This window comes from Chanodichthys erythropterus, chromosome 9, assembly GCF_024489055.1.
Source record: "Chanodichthys erythropterus isolate Z2021 chromosome 9, ASM2448905v1, whole genome shotgun sequence".
NCBI classification, from domain to species: Eukaryota; Metazoa; Chordata; class Actinopteri; order Cypriniformes; family Xenocyprididae; genus Chanodichthys; species Chanodichthys erythropterus.
Window position 1 is genome coordinate 14,964,033 of NC_090229.1, and position 21,608 is coordinate 14,985,640.

The 21,608-nt window shown below is 36.6% G+C and overlaps 1 protein-coding gene across 2 annotated transcripts; it reads left to right on the forward strand.

Annotated features, from left to right (window-relative positions):
- Positions 1-2,737: 2,737 nt before the first annotated feature.
- rexo1 (REX1, RNA exonuclease 1 homolog) lies at positions 2,738-13,181 on the forward strand. 2 transcript variants are annotated; one of them, XM_067393643.1, is made up of 16 exons: positions 2,738-3,092; positions 3,551-5,280; positions 5,463-5,574; positions 6,264-6,476; positions 6,567-6,715; positions 6,795-6,932; positions 7,022-7,142; positions 7,739-7,864; positions 8,239-8,376; positions 8,784-8,897; positions 9,026-9,099; positions 9,368-9,478; positions 9,653-9,768; positions 9,854-9,992; positions 10,748-10,868; positions 11,944-13,181. In XM_067393643.1, exons 1-16 carry the CDS (start codon positions 2,906-2,908, stop codon positions 12,030-12,032), a joined length of 3,678 nt encoding a protein of 1,225 aa, XP_067249744.1. In that variant the 5' UTR covers positions 2,738-2,905; the 3' UTR covers positions 12,033-13,181. The 2 variants fall into 2 exon arrangements, 1 of the variants encoding a protein (XP_067249744.1); XR_010895871.1 differs by lacking the exon at positions 11,944-13,181 and having other exon boundaries at positions 9,862-9,992.
- The last annotated feature ends 8,427 nt before the right edge of the window (positions 13,182-21,608 follow it).

Below are 21,608 nucleotides of genomic sequence, written 5' to 3' on the forward strand. Positions count from 1 at the left end.
TTTACACAGGCCAATATTTGCCATTATAAACAAGTGTAAAGTATTGTAATATGAAGTTTTTTTTATTTTATTTTATTTTTCCCTGCAATGCAAAGATTGAGATAAAAGTATTCAGGCGCACAATTTTTTTATATATATTATTTTTGTTTTATAATCTAATGTGACCCTCTAGTCTGAAGGCTATTGTTTTTGCGGTGTTGTCAACAACACTCATTAAGAGCACTGTTTGTCCGTTTCCAAAATCCAAACTCTGTCCAAATTAATAATTGGGGGAAAATCTGACATGGGGTCTCACCTGGGACAACATATGTATTGATTTAAAGAAGCACTTTACTGTACCATGTGGCTGACTGCAGTTCACTCAAAGCTAAATTTATGACTGTTGTGGCAGAATTTTGTATTGTTTTGTACAAAACAAACCAACAAAAACGCAATAAAATGCTTTGAACAATGTTCTTGTTTTGTCTTCTTCAGTGTCTCTGTGACGTTGAACTTTATCAATCCCACCTCTGCTTGTGTTCACACGGAATCACGAGACTCATATCACATGCTGATACTGCAAACATTGACACTTCTAATAAAGATCAGTCTCTTAGAAAAGGTTCAATTGGACTGACTGATCCTGTTGACATAATAATGGCTATCAGTGTGCATGAGTCACATGCATCACCTCATAAGTAAACATCACTAGAGAAGTGCTGCTTTTTTCACTTAAACTTTCCAGGGTCGACTGCTTCTTTACAAAGTCTGATGCAAACACTGTAAAAGTTAGCCAGCCCACAGTTTCCATGGAGATCTCAGAGCGGTTTAGCAGCCTACTGTAAAAGTGTGGGTTGAACATGAACATGCAGAGGGAGTGAGTCGACAAACTGTTTGGATCACACTACTGTGTATCCTCAGATTCACAAGTGTGAGCGTGATTAAATCAAGCGCCACTATAATCATGTTTATATATAATAGCATTATTGATATAGATAGAATGCACAGTATATTTATAAAAGTACTAGAGTGGGATCAAGCACCATTATAATTATGTTTGTATATATTAACATTATTGATATAGACAGAATGCATAGTATATTTTTTTAAAAGTATTAGAATGGGTAGTTGACAAATACCACATAAATTTTTTTTCAATATCAAGATTTTATCTTCAAATGCATAATGGGGAAAGCAGACATTTTTGATGCTAACTCGTCACTATTTATTTTAAGTTGTCAGCCATTTAAAAAAAAAATAATCTAACTTTTTTTTTTTCATTTCAATGGCCTTGCATTTTGAAAAATTAATTTATAACAAATACGTAATTACAAATATTGAAGTCTGTAAATTAGAGAGACAATAAAACTGCATGTACACTAATTAGAAAACTGTTGATTGAGATGGCATCCAGGTGTGTGCAATAACTATTATTAAAAATAAGCAAAATGCAGACTTGTGTTTTGCACCTTGATATAACAGAGGTTCATATTTCAGACTATAATAATGGTATGTCTCCCTCTAGTGTTAGATGAGCACTTTCGTTCACCAATGACCAATGCTATCTCATTGGATACTGGACACTGTTTAGTGGTAATTAACCTGTTACTTATGATATGTAGCGTGTTTTTTAAAAAGGTACGTCATTTGTCAGTGATAAATCAGGATTTCAAATGGATTCTAATTATACTTTGTTTCTAATAGGCTGAGAAGTCCTGCTAATTAAGAGTTGAGATAGCATTCAGGTGCGTGCACCCGCTCAAAAGCATTATAACAGGCTTTAGCATTTGGGGAAAAATCTGTTTGGTAGTATCTGAATGAGGAGTAGTTTTGGACCGTATTGATTCTGGACAAATTGCTTTTGTCATTGGACTCAATTGCACATGTGTATTTGTTGTATAAGGTGAGTATAGTTTCTCTTACAGAAATTAATTTGTAACAAAAAGTATTTAGAATCAATGTAGATTGATTATATAGTCAATACTTGATGTGTTTCAAAGTGCAATAAGTGTTCAAAAAAAAATTATTGTAATAACTACCTTTTGAGAAAATACTTTGAACCAGCCTAAAATGGTTTATTGTCCCTTACTGATGCCACAGCTTTGTCTGGTTACGTTTTGAATTTGTTTTAGAGACTTTCTTGTTTAAGCTGGTTAGGTTGGGACTTTTTGCAACGTTTTGCAATGGACTCCGGATGTCTGTAACCTTTATACATGTCAACTGAATGGTGTATTTATAATTGGTCATTTGTAGAGCGCCTGGACTATGCAGTTGTCAGTTTCGTGTAATGACTTTTTTTGTAACCACAATTTTAACTTGGAAATAAAGTTAACTGATGTATTTTGAATTGTTTTCCAGGTTGTTGCGGACAGAAGAGGCTCTAGTGGGGAAGAATAAAGTGCAGACTACTTTTCATATAAAATAAAGCTATGTTGTGTGTTGTCAGTTATTATAAATAAAATGCTCAATGTATGCATTCCTATACACTCACCTGACCTATAAAATCGGATTAAAATTCTGCCACACCTATAAACCTTCAGTAACACACGCCACGCCATTTAAATCACAAAGAACCAGGTCACTCGCGTAAAAAAAAATAAGGCTCAATGATAAAGCCTAAAACAGCTTTTAACGTGCTTTAAGACAAACTCATGCGAGAGGTAGTAGCTGCTCGACTCCAAACACCAGACGAATGCAGTACGCTTAATTCCGACAGGCAGGTGATCCGGGCAACTATATTACGTAAAATACGCGACGCTCGCTGGGGTCCTCGCGTTCGTTTGTCGCTCATAAAATATGGCGTCGTAGGAAGTCTGTTGTTGTCCGAAAGAAAGTGGCAACATACGGATATGCAAATAACCACGCATGTAGTGTCAAAAACATACCAGTTAAAAGGCAGATAAAGTGACAGTGGTTATGAACCGCAATGTTGAGATCTACGGGGTTCTTTCGTGGGATTGACTGCCCGTTTTATTGTGAGAATAACAATGGGAAAGCCGGTGCAGATGGGTGCAGCAGACCCTACTGTCACTTCAGACACAGCAAACAAAGACGAGCCGCCTCTGGGATATACGACATCAAAAAGACTAAAGCGCATTCCGCGAGTCCAAACGGTGAATTAAAATGTCTTTGTGGCCTCAGGTTTTCTTTTGTTCAGATATTATTTTGGTTCTTGTACATTTAAATGGATAGAAGCTTTCTGTTGTGGAACAAAGAAACAAAAACAACCACAGCATTCAACTTATGTCAGGCAGTCCAATTTATGTATTAATAGTAAATACTTTTTATAGCTTGGTACAAATGCTTTTACTGTCAGTAACCTTTTATCCCTCAAATGTAGGAAGTAACTGGGAAATGTGTTTTTGTTGCATGGAATTTAATTTGCAGTATGTTAAGCTAGTTTGAAATTAGTGCAATATGTATTTTATATTTTTTACATTTATTTTTTTAAATTAAATGATTTATATTATGTGTATATATGTGTGTTTGTTTGTGTAGGGTGTGTCATATAGTGTTAAGATTCTGTGGTTGATTTCTCACTTTATTTCATTTTAATCTTGTGACTTTACAGATCAAGGATATGATCCATTCAGTCCAGAGGTTGTGAGACCGGAAAAGCATTATAATGGGGAGCCACCATCGGCGGGTCAGGGTGTGGACCTGGGCACCATGGAGTTGGAGCTGGTCAATCGGGCCATTGAGGCTGTTCGCAGTGAGATGGAAAGGGAGAAGAAGAAGCTTTCTCGGATTGGAGATCAGGAATATGAGCCCACCACGAGCTCTGTTAAGAGACCAAAGCCCTCTGCATCATCCCATCAGGGCTATGATCCTGGGAGCTATCAGATGGGCCAAGCAAGTGAATACACCCCGTCCCCCCGCTCCAGCAAATACACTTTGGACTCAGAGAACAGCACTAACAACGCCAGCGCAATGGAGTATGTGCCCACTGCTGTCTCCAAAAAAAGCATTAAAAAGGTGTTACCTCCACCACCATCCCGTGTCAAGTGTAAATACACTCTGGATAATTCCAAACCAACAACGGACATGGAGTATGACCCGCTGTCGAACTATTCGGCTAAGCCGACTCTTAAAGAACAGAGAACTTTGTGTTCAGAGGGAGAAGGGAGAAAGAGATTTTACCCTGAAAAACAAGGGAAAGATGAGGAATATGTTCCAACGGCGAAAAAACCAAGGTCGTCGCCACCTAAGGCAGATGTGCCGAAGTACACTCTAAGTTTCTCTGAATCTGATGAGGAAAGTTCCGGGACAGAGTATCGGCCAACCTCCCTAAGCCGTCTGCAGCGCAAGGGGATCAATATCGGCTTGAAACAGGAACGAGAGTCGGGTTTGATGGGACAACAAAAAAAGCAGGTGTCTAAAATAGACGATGGCTTCTCACATAGCGAATCTGATGATGTGGAGTCCCAGGATGTGGACAGGACAAACAAAAAGATAGATAAAAAGATATCTGTGAGTCAGTTGAAAAATATTAAATCTAATAAGCCAAAAAAAGAGGAGAAAGACTCCAATAAGAAGAGTTCAAAAGAAAGGCTGGAAAGTTCAAGTGTCAACAAGACGTCAAAAAATTCAAGTAAAAAAGACAAAAACCAAAGTAAGACTGTGGATGGAAGCAGTAAGTCCAAGGAAAAGGTGCGGAAAGACGGAGCTGAGTCAAAGAGTAATGATGAAAAGAACAAGAAGATAGTTAAGATAAAGAGTGAACACAGCCAAAGGGAAAAAGAGAGTGGAAGTGGCAACATCAAGAAACCCAAAACAGACAAACCTATAAAAAACGATAAGGTGCCATCCAAATTCAAAGACCAAAAGAATGGAAAAGTTGAGAGCAGCGCAAAGGAGAAGGACAAAAAGAAAAGTAGCCATGGGAGCGGCAGTACCAACAGCAGTAGCACTAAAGATAAAAGTAAAAAAAGCAGCTCGATCCGTGATCACAAACAGGCAAGAGAGACCAAACAGAGGAATCTGAGCCACGTGGACTTGTTCGGTGCTGAGAGTGCCGAAGAGGATGATGAGGAAGACGAGAGGATAGTGAGGAAGTCTGCTTCTGCTTTTAAACGGGGAAGCCTCATTAATAATAAGAGGAAAACCTCTGAAGATGCGTCATCGTCAGAGGATGATTCTGAAGTGGACAATGATGATGGTGGTGGTGGTGATGAAGCAGTGGACTACTCCTGTCTGCAGGATGAGATGGAGTATGACTCGGACCCTATGGAGGAGTGTCTGCGCATATTTAATGAATCCAAAGAGGTCAAGATGGAAGACAAAGGGAGACAAGCTAAGCAGGTACCACAAGGAGGTTTTTTTTTTTTCTTTATTTCTCTAGTTCTGATAATCATTTCAATCATTTTAATTACTCTAAAATGCTTTTATGTGATTATGGGGTTGTTTTGCTTGTGGTGGAATTTTCTGGGTTTTCTGTTGCAACTGACAGTTTCAGTTTCACTTTCATGTGTGTGTGTTTTTAGCCTTCAAGGGAACAGGAGGAGGAGGAGGATGAAGAAACGGAAAGCACTTTAACTACTCTCTTTCCTGGTCAGAAGAAGAGGGTGTCACATTTTAAAGCTCAAGGAAAGGCAAGTGTTGGAATTTTTATTGGTTTCCTGCTCTTCATATTTGCATATTAGCTGTAAATGGACTCTAAGCAAGTCGAGACAGGATCTGTGGCATTTTCTAAACTGATTATTAATTACGGAATAGAAGTAAATATATATACCATACTATTCACAAATTCAAGCTCAGTAAGATTTTTTTAGAAGAAGAAATTAATACTTTTATTCAGCAAGGACTCATTAAACTGATCAAAAGAGACAGTAAAGACATTTATAATGTCCCCAATTACCTGGCACAAAAATATCATTGAGATATTTTAACAGATCAATTTAATAAAACTAATAAAACTTAAAAGACCATAACTTAAATGAATAACATTAATATAATGAGCCAAAAATGAGCTATAGCGTGTTGTCACACTTTTACATGTTTACTTGTCATTACTCTATTGAGATTCTCTGTTTTGAAAACACCTGAGTTGTTGTAATGGAAAAAATGTACGCAAGGTAGTGTCACTACTTTTAGATTGTTACTCCCCAACACTGTGCCTAAATAACATCAAAATGCAAATTAGATCAAGAAGTCGGGGGGGAAACGCAAGTTCAACTAAATAGGGTTCAAAACGTATATTATTAAATGATGAATCCATACTTGTGTTCAGAATTTGAAGTTGACCAGTTTAATAATTGCATCAATAATTCTCTTCATTCAGTCAGAGGCGTCGCTGAACGCTGTGCCGATGACACAGCGGAGGATGACGGCGCAGGAGATCTGTTACCAGCGCATGCAGAAGGCCCAGCAGCAGGCAGCACAGCTGGCTGCCGCAGTAAAGACTGCGTCTGCATCGACCAACCCAATACTGGGGCTCCCTGGAGAAAAACGACGGGTGGCACACCGGCCAACTGCCTCCCTGCCCTCCTCAAAGCCTGGTATAAAGGGGTCCTACATTTAATCAGTTACAGCAGGATTAAGTGTTAGGCACCTTTCTCATTGAGTGTTTTTTTTTTATTTTTTATTAGGATTAGCTAATGCCAGCAGTCAGGTGTTGTCACCCACCAGGGTGGCGGTAAATCAGCTTTCAGTCAAAGCTCAAACGTCGGCAGGCATCCTGTCAAAGACCACATCCACTGCAATGCAGAAGAGAGTGGCTCATACCCCCACTCTTAAGGTAATGTCGCCTACAACAGTCCAATAACAGTGTTTCTGCATGCCCCCAATAAACACTCTCTCTTTTCTGCTCATCACAGAGCTCTGCCATGAAGCGTCCTGTCATTCCTGCTGAATTTGGGGCCAAGGTGCCCACAAATGTCCGTCAGCGTTACCTTAACATATTCATTGATGAGTGCCTGAAGCTCTGTTCCTCTGAACAGGAAGCCTTTCAGATGGTATGACATCCAATATTTCCATTTAAGTTAATGTCAACTCCATTATGTATGCTTGATGTGTATATTGTGGATGTCTTCTTTGCTCCCAGGCTCTGGAGGAAGAGAAGGTGGTGTATGACAGGAGCAGCAGTAAGAACATCTATCTGAATGTAGCTGTGAACACGCTGAAGAAGCTCCGCAGCAAGAGCACACCTATGTCCCCTGCCCTCAGTGCGTCTAACACACACACACGCAGATCAGTACTCCTGTTGTACTGTTATTTCTTTTGTATTTTTTTATTTTTAGTAGACATTCATCTACAGTGGCAGAAGGTAAATCTGGGGTTAAGTGTCTTTCTCAAGACAACAGTAGTTACTGTCTGTTTTTTGGGTCTCCTCTTGATCATTGATCTGTTATTAAACTGTTATTGATCATGAAAGAGTCCTAAAGTCTGAGACCAGATTGAAAATCTGGGATTTATAAATCTAATTTATACCTGTAAATAAGAAACGCTTTAGGATTCTGAGTAAATGAAAACTAAGAAATGTTATGATATAAAATAAATTTTAAAAAGTAACATTCTGCATTATTAGGTATTAATGACACTAATTAAATAAGCAAATTTGTGGAGTTCATACATCTTAAGTGCTGTATGTATATGAAGACACATTTTTTTGCACTCAAATTGCTATGCTGATAATATAATTTGTAGCACAATTTTTAAATAAAATGTTAAATGTATTTCTATTATAAAACAAATTTATTTTTTTATAATTTAAATATATGAATATATAATATTTATCTAGTATTATTTATGAATTTCACAGAGACCCCGGCTGTATCTGTGAATAGAAAGGCTCAATCCCATGAAGAAGTACTTGGTGGACGGCTTGCTGCCACAACCAGCTACACAATCAACCGCTCCGGCAAACAGCAGGATGTGGATCTTAAAGGTACCTCACGTCCACTTCAGTTTAATTTAAGTTTCATTTATACACTATTATAGTGTTTTTATTCAATTTAATTGCTATTTAGTTTTATTTTTATTTCAGGTGTAATTTTAGTACTTTAACTACTTACATTATCTAAGTTACTTTAGGCTTTCTAAGGTTAAGTTTTTCTTATATCAGCTTCATTTCAATTAAAATATTTTTAACAGTGTTAGTTTCAGTTACCAATAACATCACTCTACCACTTTCAGTTCCAAGCTCACTCACCCATGTCTAGGTGATTATTTTCATATCGTTGTACAGTCTGAATGATATTTATAGGGTATTTCCAGAGGCAAATCAATTTACAGATGTTTGTGCATTATGCTGGTTTTCAGGTGCCATTCTCTATAAAAAACTGAAAAAGTATGCAATGACTGAAGAACAGCTGCAAGAGCATGGCTACCCCAGACCTCACCCTGAGATGTCGGGTCACGCTGTTGTCCATAACCTTCCAGAAAAGAAAAGCAATGACCGTAAGTTTTATTTTTATGGATTTTGACCATTTCTTTGATGCTAATTGGTCACATTACACCCTATAACTCAGAACCAAACCACTAGATGGCATTACACTCAAACTTTTATCACCCCATTAGCCAGTAGTTTTTGGTTTCATGTACACAATGCATCACTTTTTAAATGTTTTATATGACATGACTATAACGAAGTTGATAGTTCAGGGGGAAAAAAGGCAGGACTTACGGGGCAACGTAAAATTTAATCACAAATTAAACAAGCAAAGTGAAAGTAAAGCGGCAGTCCCTCACGGATGACTTAAAATGCTTCTCGCGACAATGACATTGAATTATATTTGAAAATATCTTCCCTTCCCATAACATTTGCAATTATGTTTTTGATTAATTGTCTTGTATGTATTCCCCAGCTTTTTCCAAAATCTGTAGTCGATGTGGTGCAGAGTACAAGATAAACGCTAACGGCAGCTGTGTGCGTAAGGAAGAGTGCAGTCACCACTGGGGAAGATTACGCAGAAACAGAGGTGGGTATGTGTATGTATGAGACGTGGGAGGAGATTCTACAATGGCGGTGCAGCTGCTTCATGTATTTCAGTGCATATTAAGTGTATTTGTCACACCTAACACTTACATTTTTGTGTGTCTTGCACAGTTCCAGGAGGTTGGGAGACCCTTTACAGCTGCTGCTCTGGTGCGGTTGGTTCACCTGGATGTGAAGTGTGTAAAGTAGGTCTCATCTTGGGTCATCTTCTCCAACAAACTTTTCTACAATCTAAATTAAGATATTTTTGTTGGGGTACATAAGATAAAAAAAGGTCATACACACTACCTTAAGGCATCTAGAAGGCTTTTGCTAGTTGAATCCACTGGTTGAAGCAGGCAAAGCTTTTAAGAAGGTGTTTAGAGTAAGTATCATACTGAAAAGCATGTTAAGTAATGTGTAAAGTCTCTGAAGGATTAGAATAACTGTTTTTGCTTTTCTATTTTTCTTCAGCAACATGTACAAGATGGCCGCAAAGAGTCCTTGGATGGTTTTGTGAAAACTTTTAGCAAACCGTTGCCAGTAGATGGAAATGCAGGTGTCTACGCCTTGGACTGTGAGATGGTGAGAATAACAGTTATTCAAATACATCCACACTTTTTTTAGGTGGAAATTAAAAGCCTCATGAAGGAAACAGGATGCAGTTTTGGGCTAAAGTGTATATTTTTATAAAGCTGATATTACAAGCAGCTTTAAACCTTTATTTAATCTGACTAAATGCTACATCTTGTTTTATAGTGCTACACAAAGCAAGGTTTGGAGCTGACCAGAGTGACCGTCATTAACTCTGACCTCAAAGTTGTGTATGACACGTTTGTCAAGCCAGGGAGCAAAGTGGTGGATTACAACACACGGTAGGAATTGTCTAAAAGAGATTTATGCCATTCATTTGCCTTTCAGTTTTCTCATTTCATTTACACCTGGGTCTGTTATGTCCAGGTTTTCAGGTGTGACACAGGATGATCTGGAGAACACCACCATCACCCTGAGAGATGTGCAGGCGGTGCTGCTGAGCATGTTCAGTGCCAAGTCCATTCTAATTGGACACAGTCTTGAGAGTGATCTGTTTGCGCTTAAGGTTCACACAAACACTATTTGTACTATCTTTATAATGATCCAAATCCTGGTGTGCTGCCTACCTAGATAGCATTTTTAGGAATTTTAAGAGTGCTTGTGATATAAAGTCCGCTCCAAACAGCAATTTGTATTTATAGGATACCTAAATATTCCAAGCAGGCAGTAGTATATGAGGTATTTGATATAACCTTCATGATTAAATGATTATATACACACACTACCGTCAGAAAATAGAGATTGTTTTGTTTTTAAAAGAAATACTCATTATAATATTTTTGTGAAAACTGTGATACATTTTTTTCAGGATTCTTTGATGAACAGAAACTTTAATGAACAATATTTATTTGAAATAGAAATCTTTTACAACGTTAAAATGTCTTTACTGTCACTTCTGATCATTTTAATGCGTCCTTGCTGAATAAAAGTAATTATTCCTTTTTTCCCTTTTTTTTTTTTTTTTTTTTTTTAACTAATCCTAAACTTGTATCACGGCTTCCACAAAAACATTAAACAGCAAAAACAGTTTTTATCATTAATAATAAAAAGAAATGTTTCTTGAGCAGCAAATCAGCATATTAGTATGATTTCTGAAGGATCACGTGACTCTGAAGACTGGAGTAATTCAGATAAAATTCAGATTTACCGTCACAGGAATAAATTAAATTACAACTATATTAAAATAGAAAACTGTGCCATTTTTTATCTTTTAATGAATATTTATCAACATAATGGTGCTATCTGTTCTCTGTTTACTAGCTTATTCACAGTGTAGTCGTGGACACCGCTATTGTGTTTCCTCACCGTCTGGGTCTGCCTTACAAACGTGCCCTGCGCAACCTTATGGCCGACTACCTCAAACGCATCATACAGGACAGTGGTGAGGATGTTAATCTGCACTAATATGCATCATCAGTATCAGCTTTCTTGGGTCAAACCCACCAAAATATTAACAGGATATATTTCACCCCCCAAAAAAGTCAAATTGTATTATGCATTAAGAAAATTAGGCTTATTTTTAAGGGCCGATATGATTTTTTTTTTTTACATTGTGATACTGTCATTATTATTGTCCCGTTACTATGGAAGAGGATTAGGGCCAAGCAATAATAAAAAAAAGAGATAAAATGTTGAGAATAAAGTCATTAAATTACGAGAAAAAAGTCTCGTAATTTAACAACTTTTTTCTCATAATTTAATGAGTTTTTTATTATTGCTTGGCCCTAATCCTCTTCCGTACATTACTGTCTGGTCACCAGTGTTATTTTAATATCATTGAGATACTATTATAGTTTTTTTAATATTTTGAATTAGTTTTTATATTTTGTTTTAATTTTTATTAATTTTAAGTTTAGTTTTTATTAATTTTTATTTCAGTTTTAGTTATTTTAGTACATCAAGTTAAACTAAATGAAAATGAGAAATCGCTGAAATAAAATAATTGACATTTTTGTATTTTATTTAATTAAGATAACATTTATTTTATGTCAAGCAACAGATTTTTTTTATAGTTTTATTTTTGGTTAACTATAATAACCCTGCTAGACACTATATATAATAATGTATTTTTATTTTTTTTATTGAGCATAAATTAAATTCAGTACTACCATGTTATCACAATGAATAAATACTTTACACATTGAAATTAAATATCATTACATGACTAAGAATTTGGAATTATTAATTGTGCTTAAAATGGGTTTAATTTTCTATCAGCAAAATATACTTTCATGTTTTGTTTTGTTTTTAATCTGGCCTGGATATGAGATTCACCTTCCGTTTTATCTAGCTGTTTAAGAAATGTTTCATAATAATAATGTTATCAAACCCACTTGTGTTTTCTTGGTTGATCTAAGATGTGAAGAAAGTTTTTAGTTTGATAGTAACACGCAACACATATAAAGGCTCTAAATAACACCCTCTGGGCTGTATGTGTGTTTCCTGTCTCTTTACAGTGGGGGGGCATGACTCCAGTGAGGATGCCCGGGCCTGCATGGAACTCATGATCTGGAAGATCAAAGAGGATGCCAAGGTGAAGAGATGACCTGACCCTGCCAGTTCTTTCTCACCATGTTATGACCTGGAATGATCTTCGAAGAACAGAGTGTCATAGAGGAAGAGTCACTGAAACTCTTCATAATGGGCCGTGCGTCACATGGGTTGGATAAACTCCGTCAGAGTAAATGCTGCAGTTTGAATTATGGGGAATGAAAGAGAAGGACTTTCACAAAGGGGAGGAGACCTGTGGGAATAATGTGACAGATTGCAAAGCCCGGACCTCCATGGCTCCTAGCAACTAGAGCTAGTGCCCTATCAAACAAGCAATCCTAATTCACACCATGCTAAAACAGACCTAGTTATGGCTGTAATTATCACAAGAAGTGGACATGGATTGGGCTGCGGGTAATTGACCTTTTGATGAGTTAAAGTATTCCCAACTTTTTTTTTTTTTTTTTTTTCCCAGCAGTATTTTTAAGTTTTAAAGAACCCTAGCCCTCCCAAATCATCAGTTTTGATGGTGTTTTAATGTTCACTTTAGGTGATATGGCTCCAGGTGTCGTTCCTGGAAGGTCTGTGTTGCACTCGAAGTATATAGTTGTATATTAAATCCACAATTATACTTGAAACCATGTTTTTCAGCACTGACGTGATGTCACTTCCTCTAGTAATAATGTATAGCAATCCACACACACTGAAAATCGCTTTCTGTGTAGCTGCAAATATGTAAAACTAGATAATTCTGAGATTTTCCTGACATTTGTCTTATAAGCCAGACTCAGTATTATTATCTGTACTCAAATTAGTACAATTTATTTACACATTCAAATTTGTTAGTGATTTGTTCACGTAATTCATGAGCTGACGGGACAATTTGAAAAAATAAAAAAAAATAAACTGTTTATTTTGATTTACTTGTTAGTTTAATTTGTATTAGGTCATTTAATCTATAAAATGAAGTACTTTAGTGACACACTAAATGTCATGTTATTTGTGCAGGCCACTTTAAACACATCAAGATATAAAAATGCATAACTTTCAATAATTGTCAAAACTAAAGATCAAGATGGCTGTACAGTGTTTTGGAATGTTATTAAATGAGTTCACATTAATGCCATGAGCTGTAAATAAGTTGTATCTAAGCTGTTTTTGTAGTTGTTTAGTTTTCTATTAAAAGCTATAAATTTTATTTTTTTTAAAAATGGTTATTCCTACCTTAGCATTCATATATTACATAATATAAAGAGTTTATATACTACCACTAACAAATACACTACCATGCAAAAGTTTATGGTCAGCAGAATTTTTTAAATTGGTACTTTTATTTAGGAAAGATGTATTTAATTGATCAAATGTTCAAAAGACTTTTAGGTTGTTTTAAAAAAGTTCTATTTTGAATAAATGCTGTTCTTTTGAACGTTCTATTCATCAAAGAATCCATAAAAACATTAAGCAGCACAACTGTTTTCAACATTGATGATAATAATAAGAAACGGTTCTTGAGTGCAATTTCAGCATATTAGAATGATTTCTGAAGGATCATGTGACACTGAGGACTGAAGTAATGATGCTGAAAATTCATCACCAGAATAATTTATAAGAAATAAGAATTTTTTTTTTTTTTTGGAATGCAGTAATATTCCACAATATTACTGCTTTATTGTATTTTTATCACATAAATGCATCCTTGGTGCACACAAGAGACTTCTTTCATAAACATAAAAAAATCTTACCGACCCCAAACTTTTGAACATTATTATATATTCAATGTTCAGTGGACAGTCTGTGAGAAGTGTGTGTCCAAGTGAATTTATAAACACACGCAAATGTCAAGCTTTTGACTGAGAATATTCTCTAACCCTTTATCCTAACCTGTCTGTTCCACTTCACCATCTTCCTCCAGTTATTTGTATGTCTATATATGAGACCTTTTCCAGCAGGTGCCTGGCTAAGGACTCTTTCTTCAGCAGCTGTTTTCTCGGACAACAAAATGACACAAAGAGCCTGTGGAGGCATAGAGAGGAGGTCTATTGTATCCCGCTAACCCCAGGCCCATGTGTTTACCCTGGGCCCCAGCCATCTCATGTCACAGTCCCGGACCCCAGGTATTAAAAACTACGGCAGGATCAATATCTCCCACAATGTCCGGGTGGCCAGGAAGGGGGGTGGCTCTCACTGTGTTTACTGAGTGATTTAAAGATTTGAGCATGTGCAGTGAAACAGCTTAAAGTCTTCTTCATTATCAAGTTCGATCAGTAGCTCTTCTGATCACCTTTGACTGCTGGGAGTCACCCGAGAGAGTTGGGACACTCATGGGCAAACTGTAGTGCTTTTACCACTTGGTTTGATATTTAGTATACAATAACATTCATCAATTTTTATATAATGAGATCAGTTTATAAATTTGTGCATTTTGTGAGCAACACTAAGCAAGATGGGTAAACCAGTAACAACCTCCAACCTGGAAGAATGGTTTATGCTAATTGCATATCATAGGTCATTGGCTTATTGTACAATCTTGTCACCTAATTAGGCACTTGATCCTCCAATTATTCCCTCATGCCATGGTTTAAGAGTTTTTGTTTAAATTTTGGTCCACAGAGACTCAAAAAAGCTTTCACTTGAGTGATGCTTGTCTCTGCTCTGCTTTGTATGTGAGATTAATCTGTTCAATTACTCAACACTTTATTTCAAAACAGGGTGGTTTGTTTTTTATGTTCGTTGGGTTCATGCTGGTAAAGCATAAAGCAGATTTTTAGGTTTTGTCATTATTTATGGGTTGTTTAGTTAAGGGCTCAAACAAATTTTTGCAAATGTTATTGTAGGGTTTGTTTTATTTGGCTGCATATGCAATTTAATTTGTGCTGAAAGATCACTATCTACTTGTTAAACTGCTATTTTAGTCTTTGAATTTGCATGCAACATGGCTGTTTGTCTTGTGGTGTTGAGCTGTTTGGATTATATATCTTAAAATTAAAATAAAATAGTTTGTAAACGTAATTTATTCTAGATACATTTTTATTTGTTGTTCTTGGACATTGTTTTTATTATTAATGATATTTCTCTGTGACTACATTTTAATGTGAACATCCTTTTTAGAGATACCAATCTTTTGTGAGTTTGGCCATAACTTTTTTAGCATATTAGTTTTATTGTTTTGCAAAATTGGCATTTCATCCCCTTGGAATTATAAGGTTCTATCTGCATTCTGAGCAGTTTTGAGATATTGAGCTTCAAAGTTTTTGCATTCCATTCATCTCTGTAGACAGAACCTTTTCTAAATAAAAAGTCCCAAAATGTATACACTATAAAGCATCACATAATGTAAATAATTTGTCACCGAATAAGAATATGTGAATAACTCAATTTCAACAAAAATGTCTGATAGAACCTTATAATTCCAAGGGGATGATTTGATTTTCCAATTTTCCAATTAGTCACTATATAAGTGATTATTTTTCAAGTAAAAGTTTGAAAATAAGATGATATATAGATAGATATATTGATACATTTTGATTTAAACATTTTTCCTATGTAGTCTTTTGTGTTATAGGCTACGGGTTGGCCCACACAAAAATTGTAATATATATATATAATGTAATGTATATTTCTGCACCAAACACTATATTGTCCAAACAAAATAAAAAATTACTAAAACATTGCTACATTTCAGGAATTCATAGATTGGAATTTATTTAAAGCTCATTCATACATGATTTTTATGGCATTTCAACAAAAGTTCATGAGTTAACTAGTACATAAACAGTTGATAAGTGAGGATCAGTCCATTATTAGGGTAAACATGTGGTGCATGTTTTACTCCTGCAGTGCTTTTTTTTTTTTTTGAGTTCGATAGCTTTTGTGTTTGCAAAAAACACTGGGTGCCTCTTACTGGAGCTTAAACTGTGCCACTGACCTCACGCTTCTGGACCCTCACTGCGCTGGGTCAGAGGCCAAGCTAGCCACATCGATTTCCCCCTCTGAAGAAGTCTTTAGTCCCACAGCACTTCTTCTGAGGCCCCCGTCACACACTCTTGTCCTGCCCTGAGAGCCAATTGTGCTGCACTGGGATCGATCCAGCGAGTGTCTGAGGGGCCTCTTGGTTAAGCGGCTCTCTCTCAGATAACTGACAACTACAAAGCTCTCCTCTTGACAGGCGCTTGTCAATACAAATTTCCACTATTGATAAGTAATTAAAGAAAGGGAGAGCATTCTGCTCTTCACTCCAACATCTGTTAAACAGGACCTGTAAACAAAACCTCTCAAAAGGCTAAATGAACCCCCTCTGTCCTTCTCTAGAGCCCCCCTGTAGTTTTAAACCAATCCAAATCATATTAAAACGCTTTCACTTAGCTGCAGCTTTAGAAAGTCCATTGAGATAAAAGGTCTGATTCTGCTCATAAAGGCCATTCTGCAGCACAAAAGAGCAAAAGTTTCCTTAAACTCAGTGTGCTTCTAGCACTCAAAACCATCAATAACATTTATTTTCTTACATAAAGTCTAAACCCTGTTAAAATCTTAAGGGATTTGTGCATTTTAAATTGGGTTAAAGGGTTAGTTCACCCAAAAATGAAAATTCTGTCATTAATTACTCACCCTCATGTCGTTCCACACCCTTAAGACCTTCGTTCATCTTCAGAACACAAATTAAGATCTTTTTGATAAAATCGGAGGGCTCAGTGAGGCCTCCATTGACAGCAAGATAATTAAAAATGCAGACGCCCAAAAAGCTACTAAAGACTTCAGTTCATGTGACTACAGTGGTTCAACCTTAATGTTATGAAGCGATGAAAATACTTTTTGTGTGCCAAAAAAAAAAAACTTTATTCAACAATATCTAGTGATGTTGATTTCAAAACACTGCTTCATGAAGTTTCGAAGCTTTACGAATCTTCTGTTTCGAATCAGTGGTTCGGAGCGTTTATCAAACTGCCAAAGTCACGCCCCCCAGTGGTGAACCATTGAAATTTCGAAACTCTTATGAAGTAACAAAGCCTCTTTTACTGAAATCACGTGACTTTGGCAGTTTGATACTAGTTCCGAACCACTGATTCGAAACAAAAGATTCATAACACTTCGAAGCATTATGAAGCAGTGTTTTGAAATCGCCCATGATTAGATATTGTTGAAAATTATTTATAATATCTATAAAATATCTATAAGATATTTATAAAAAATATCTTAATTTGTGTTCTGAAGATGAAGGTCTTACGGGTGTGGAATGACATGAGGGTGAGTAATTAATGACAGAATTTTCATTTTTGGGTGAACTAACCCTTTAACAGATTCCTGGGCAATTCCACCCCCCCACAACATGTTTCACAGTGTTTAAATTTTTTCCTGGGTTATGAATTATGGCTATTGACATATCAAACCGTACATTCATATAAACCCCGGGTTTGCAGTCTTGTTTGCATATTTTCATTGTATCGTTGATTGGACGAACACAGCAAGTGGTCTACTTAAACATCCACTTGTATTGCATCAGATATATTCTTGTCTGTGCCATCCAGCTTGTCTAGAGTAGTCTTTTGGGACATAGCAGTAAGAATATCACTTCTTTTAAATTACAGCATTTTTGTCACTGTTTGACATGACAAAGAAACAAACTGCATGAAAACATGAAAGTTTCTGTGCAAAGCTCATGAATATTTAATGAGGCAAGCGTTGTTCACTTTTGCTGAACAACTGCTTGTTACATCCTGAGGGCCTGTTCACGCAAAGAAAGCATTTTTGTGTTCCAGTACTCTACTCTTCCATTGCTGCACTAGACATTCACTAGAATCTAGATGGACGTGTTTGACCGTTGTGTTCATGTCTTTTGCAGCATTTCGCACATGACAAAGTGTTATAAAACACCGCTCAATTTAAAATAAGTTAAAATTCCCAAGGTCTAGAGATGTGCTTTTTAGGGCCGATTCACACAGAACATGGTTTTGCTGTTTAGATGCACAAGATGCAGGTCAGTGGAATGAAAAAAATGCAAGGTCTAGAGACATGTTTTTTAAAAGTTGAACTTCTTTTTACTTGAGCACCTTGTTTTTAGAGCACTGCATCATGCGTGAGCAGGGGCGTAGTTTGTGGGGGGGAGGTCACCCCCCCAATATTCAAATGCTTCAGTTACAACCCCCCCAATATTTCAACATGAAAATCACAGCAGATCAAATGAAAAATATGTAGAATTCATTTATTTTGTAACAATAATTTTGTTTGTATTCAAATATGAGTTTGTCATAATAAATTAGACAAAAATATTCTCCCCCTCCATTGAACCGATTGGTAACGCCCAACCAACGCGCCTCGCTCTTTCACCAAAACAACGCGAGTGGAGCTGTACTGTTTGAATGAGACAGCGCGGGTAGCACCAAAAATGAAGAGAACCGCTGCCCAGCCAACTATATTAAACCGCTGGTCCGTTAAAAAGAATAAAGCATGTACTGAGAAGGAGGTATGAGAATGTTTTGTAATACACTCATATTTTAGCTAGCTAATCCATTACAATGTAGCCATAACTATCAGTGTAACTGTAACCAGTTACCAAAACAGCCGTCTGTTTTGTTTGTTCATTTTTCAATAGTGTCTGTAATGATCAATGACAAAAATATTCACATCTGTGTTTGTTTTCTTCCTAAATTAATCTGTCTTTTGAACGAATTGGCTGAATGAACGATTTAAGTGACTCACTCACTCAATAAAAAAGCGAATCGCTGCCGCCTACTGGCGGTTTCAATATTTAACATAATTTCTTTCTTTTTAGAATCACCGTTATGTTAGAATTTGATGAATGATTATACATACATTTCATAAAGTTCTGATAGATAGATAGATAGATAGATAGATAGATAGATAGATAGATAGATAGATAGATAGATAGATAGATAGATAGATAGATAGATAGATAGATAGATAGATAGATAGATAGATAGATAGATTATCCAATAACACTACACATAAAACAGGTTATTATTTTTTAATATAAAAAACAAAACAAAAAAACAAACAGGCAGCATACGTTCAACCCCCCCAATGTTGAAACCAAATCTACGCCCTTGTGCGTGAGATACAGCCCTTACGAAAATTAACCATGGTTTTACTACAAAAAAACATACAAAAAAACATGGTTATTGTAGTTAAACCATGGTAACCATAGTGTAACCATGGTATTTGTATTAAAAAACAAAAAAAAAAAAAAACATGGTTACTTCACTTTTACTATAAAACCATTGTTATTTTTCGTAGGGTGCAAAAGCAGCGAGATGCAAGCACAACAGTCCATTTAGCATGTTTACATTAAAGAACTATGAGTGGAATGGAAAACGCATTCTGTGTGTTTTCCAGTCCACTGTAGCCGACGCTGTCGTGAGCATCTATATTTCTCCATTGTTATTTTTCGTAAGTGTGTGAAAGACACGAGACGTGAGTACAACGGTCAAACACGTCCACTTAGCATGTTTACATTGAAGATCTATGAAAAAGCAGCACAGTGGAATGGAAAACGCATTTTGTGTGAACGGCCCCTTAAGGCCAATTTTTATTTCTGCGTCAAGTGTATGCTGTAGTGTACGTTGTAGGCTATGCATGGAGCTGACACCGTCGTGAACGTTTATACTTCTGCATTCTGTCTGCATTGCTCTGCAATTACACCGCCAAAATGCTAGTTGATTGTTGGGTTTCTTTGTTCCACTGTGTTGAGTTTTGAAATGCATAGGAGGAAGTGCGATGCTACCAAGCCGACCAATGACAGATCTTGCGGTCTGTGTCATTGCGACGTGTAGTTACATTTTGGGGGATGTGTGCATCAGGGTACGGCTAATGGTACAGTGTATGGTACATGACTATGCAAAGGCTACGCCGTATCTACCGCACGTGCCCCAGGCAGTGGTGTATGGGACACCCCCGCAGCGCGTGGGGGCCCCCACCCTATGATGGGCCCCCTCGCAGATTCACCTGTTTAGGCTAGACTACTTTATGGCCTTTTTTTTTTTTTTTTTAGAACTGAACTCAGTTGACTAAAGATGAAAATAAAGCATCCAACTGAAGCCCAAAAATGCAAGCAGAAGATCATAGAAAATAGTGCTAAATTACCACAAAAGGGGGAAAAATTCATCACTGTTGTTTCCATCGCCGTTTAGGTAGCCAAGACAACACCAAGCTTTGATGTGCTGTGTTACTGTTAGCGGATGTGTGCCGAGACAAATAAATATGTTCGGTCTTTGCTGAGACATTATTATTGTTATTTATATTATTATATACTGCCCAAACGTATTTACCCCATCGCCAGCTCTGCTAATGGTCAGCTACCGGAATGTCTGAAGTTCTTTTCCAAATGTAGCCTAACCAATAAGTCTAGTTATTTCTTTATTCTTTTACTGTAACTACTTGAATTTAGTTTAGGCCTACATCATTTGATGCACCGATCGAAATTACTGAAAATATGCGGCCGATACAGCAATTTACGCGCTTGTCTAGAAGGGAACCTTATATAGCCTATGCAAATTTGTGTCTAACTTAGAATTTAGACCAGCTAAAATATATTGTTAGACCAAAAATATCTTATCAATTAATTAATTAATAAAGACATGTAATAAAGTAATAAAGAAATTTAATAAAAACAGAATATTGCTTCAGCCTTATTAAAAGGCCGCGGAAACATGGATTTGTTTGTTTTACGCACTTCAATCCATTCCACAACCGACGTTCTTGGTTTTCTTCCTATTTATTAAATATAGGCAATTGGTTGATGAAACATTGATTGAAATTAAGATACAATTTCTACAAAACGAAATTAACTTTAAAGAAAGACTTACTATAAAACAAAACTTAATGAAGTGGTCAAACTCATGTCTGACCCGCTGCATGTCTCCCAACATTGCGCATCCGTCATGCTATTCACTTTTCATAATCAACATAGGTGACATTTAAAAAAAATTATAATATTAGGCTATAGCCCAATATTTAAATATAAATATAAAACTAAATTGGCTACATTTTAATCCCTCTGGCCAACGAATGCGCCGGCGCGTTCTGATGGATTTTTTCCTCATGGCAGCTAAACTCAGCGAATAACTGTACCTAAAAGAAAGAAATTGATAAGAAATTTGTAGGTCTGTGTTAAATAAGAGGCGATCTATCCACTGGAATGTGTTGTTAAAATCATGGCCAGTGCTCGTTGCGGCTCGTTGCGGTTGTTATCCGTTCTCTTGGCACTCCTTTGGTTTTAATGAGTAAATTAGCCTAAATATTTATTCCTGCCGGTATTTTAGTCTGCGATATCAAAATCACTAAACATTATATAGGCCTATCATAGGCTATAATATTATTCGATAATAACATCAAATAAATCAATGCAATGATAATTCACCACATGATTCACTGTTAAATCAGTTTTTGTAAACTGTGGGGCAGATGGACTCAGGTGCACAACAAATTTTAACATATGACATCACTGCTTATGGGAGGGGCCCCAAGTCATTCTGTGCGGGGGGGCCTCACAGACTTGCGGTACGCCACTGGCCCCAGGTGTCCTAGATGTTCCTCAATAGGCCTACTACCAGTGTCCTAGGTTTTTCTCAATACTAGTTCTGTTAAATTCTATTAATTATTCATTTATCCTTTTACTTTG

Coding starts and splice junctions, on each gene's coding strand:
- rexo1 (XM_067393643.1), top strand. CDS start 2,906: ATGTTGAGATCTACGGGGTTCTTTCGTGGGATTGACTGCCCGTTTTAT. Junction 6,933..7,021: donor AACAGGAAGCCTTTCAGATG/GTATGACATCCA, acceptor CTTTGCTCCCAG/GCTCTGGAGGAAGAGAAGGT. Junction 7,865..8,238: donor GCAGGATGTGGATCTTAAAG/GTACCTCACGTC, acceptor GCTGGTTTTCAG/GTGCCATTCTCTATAAAAAA.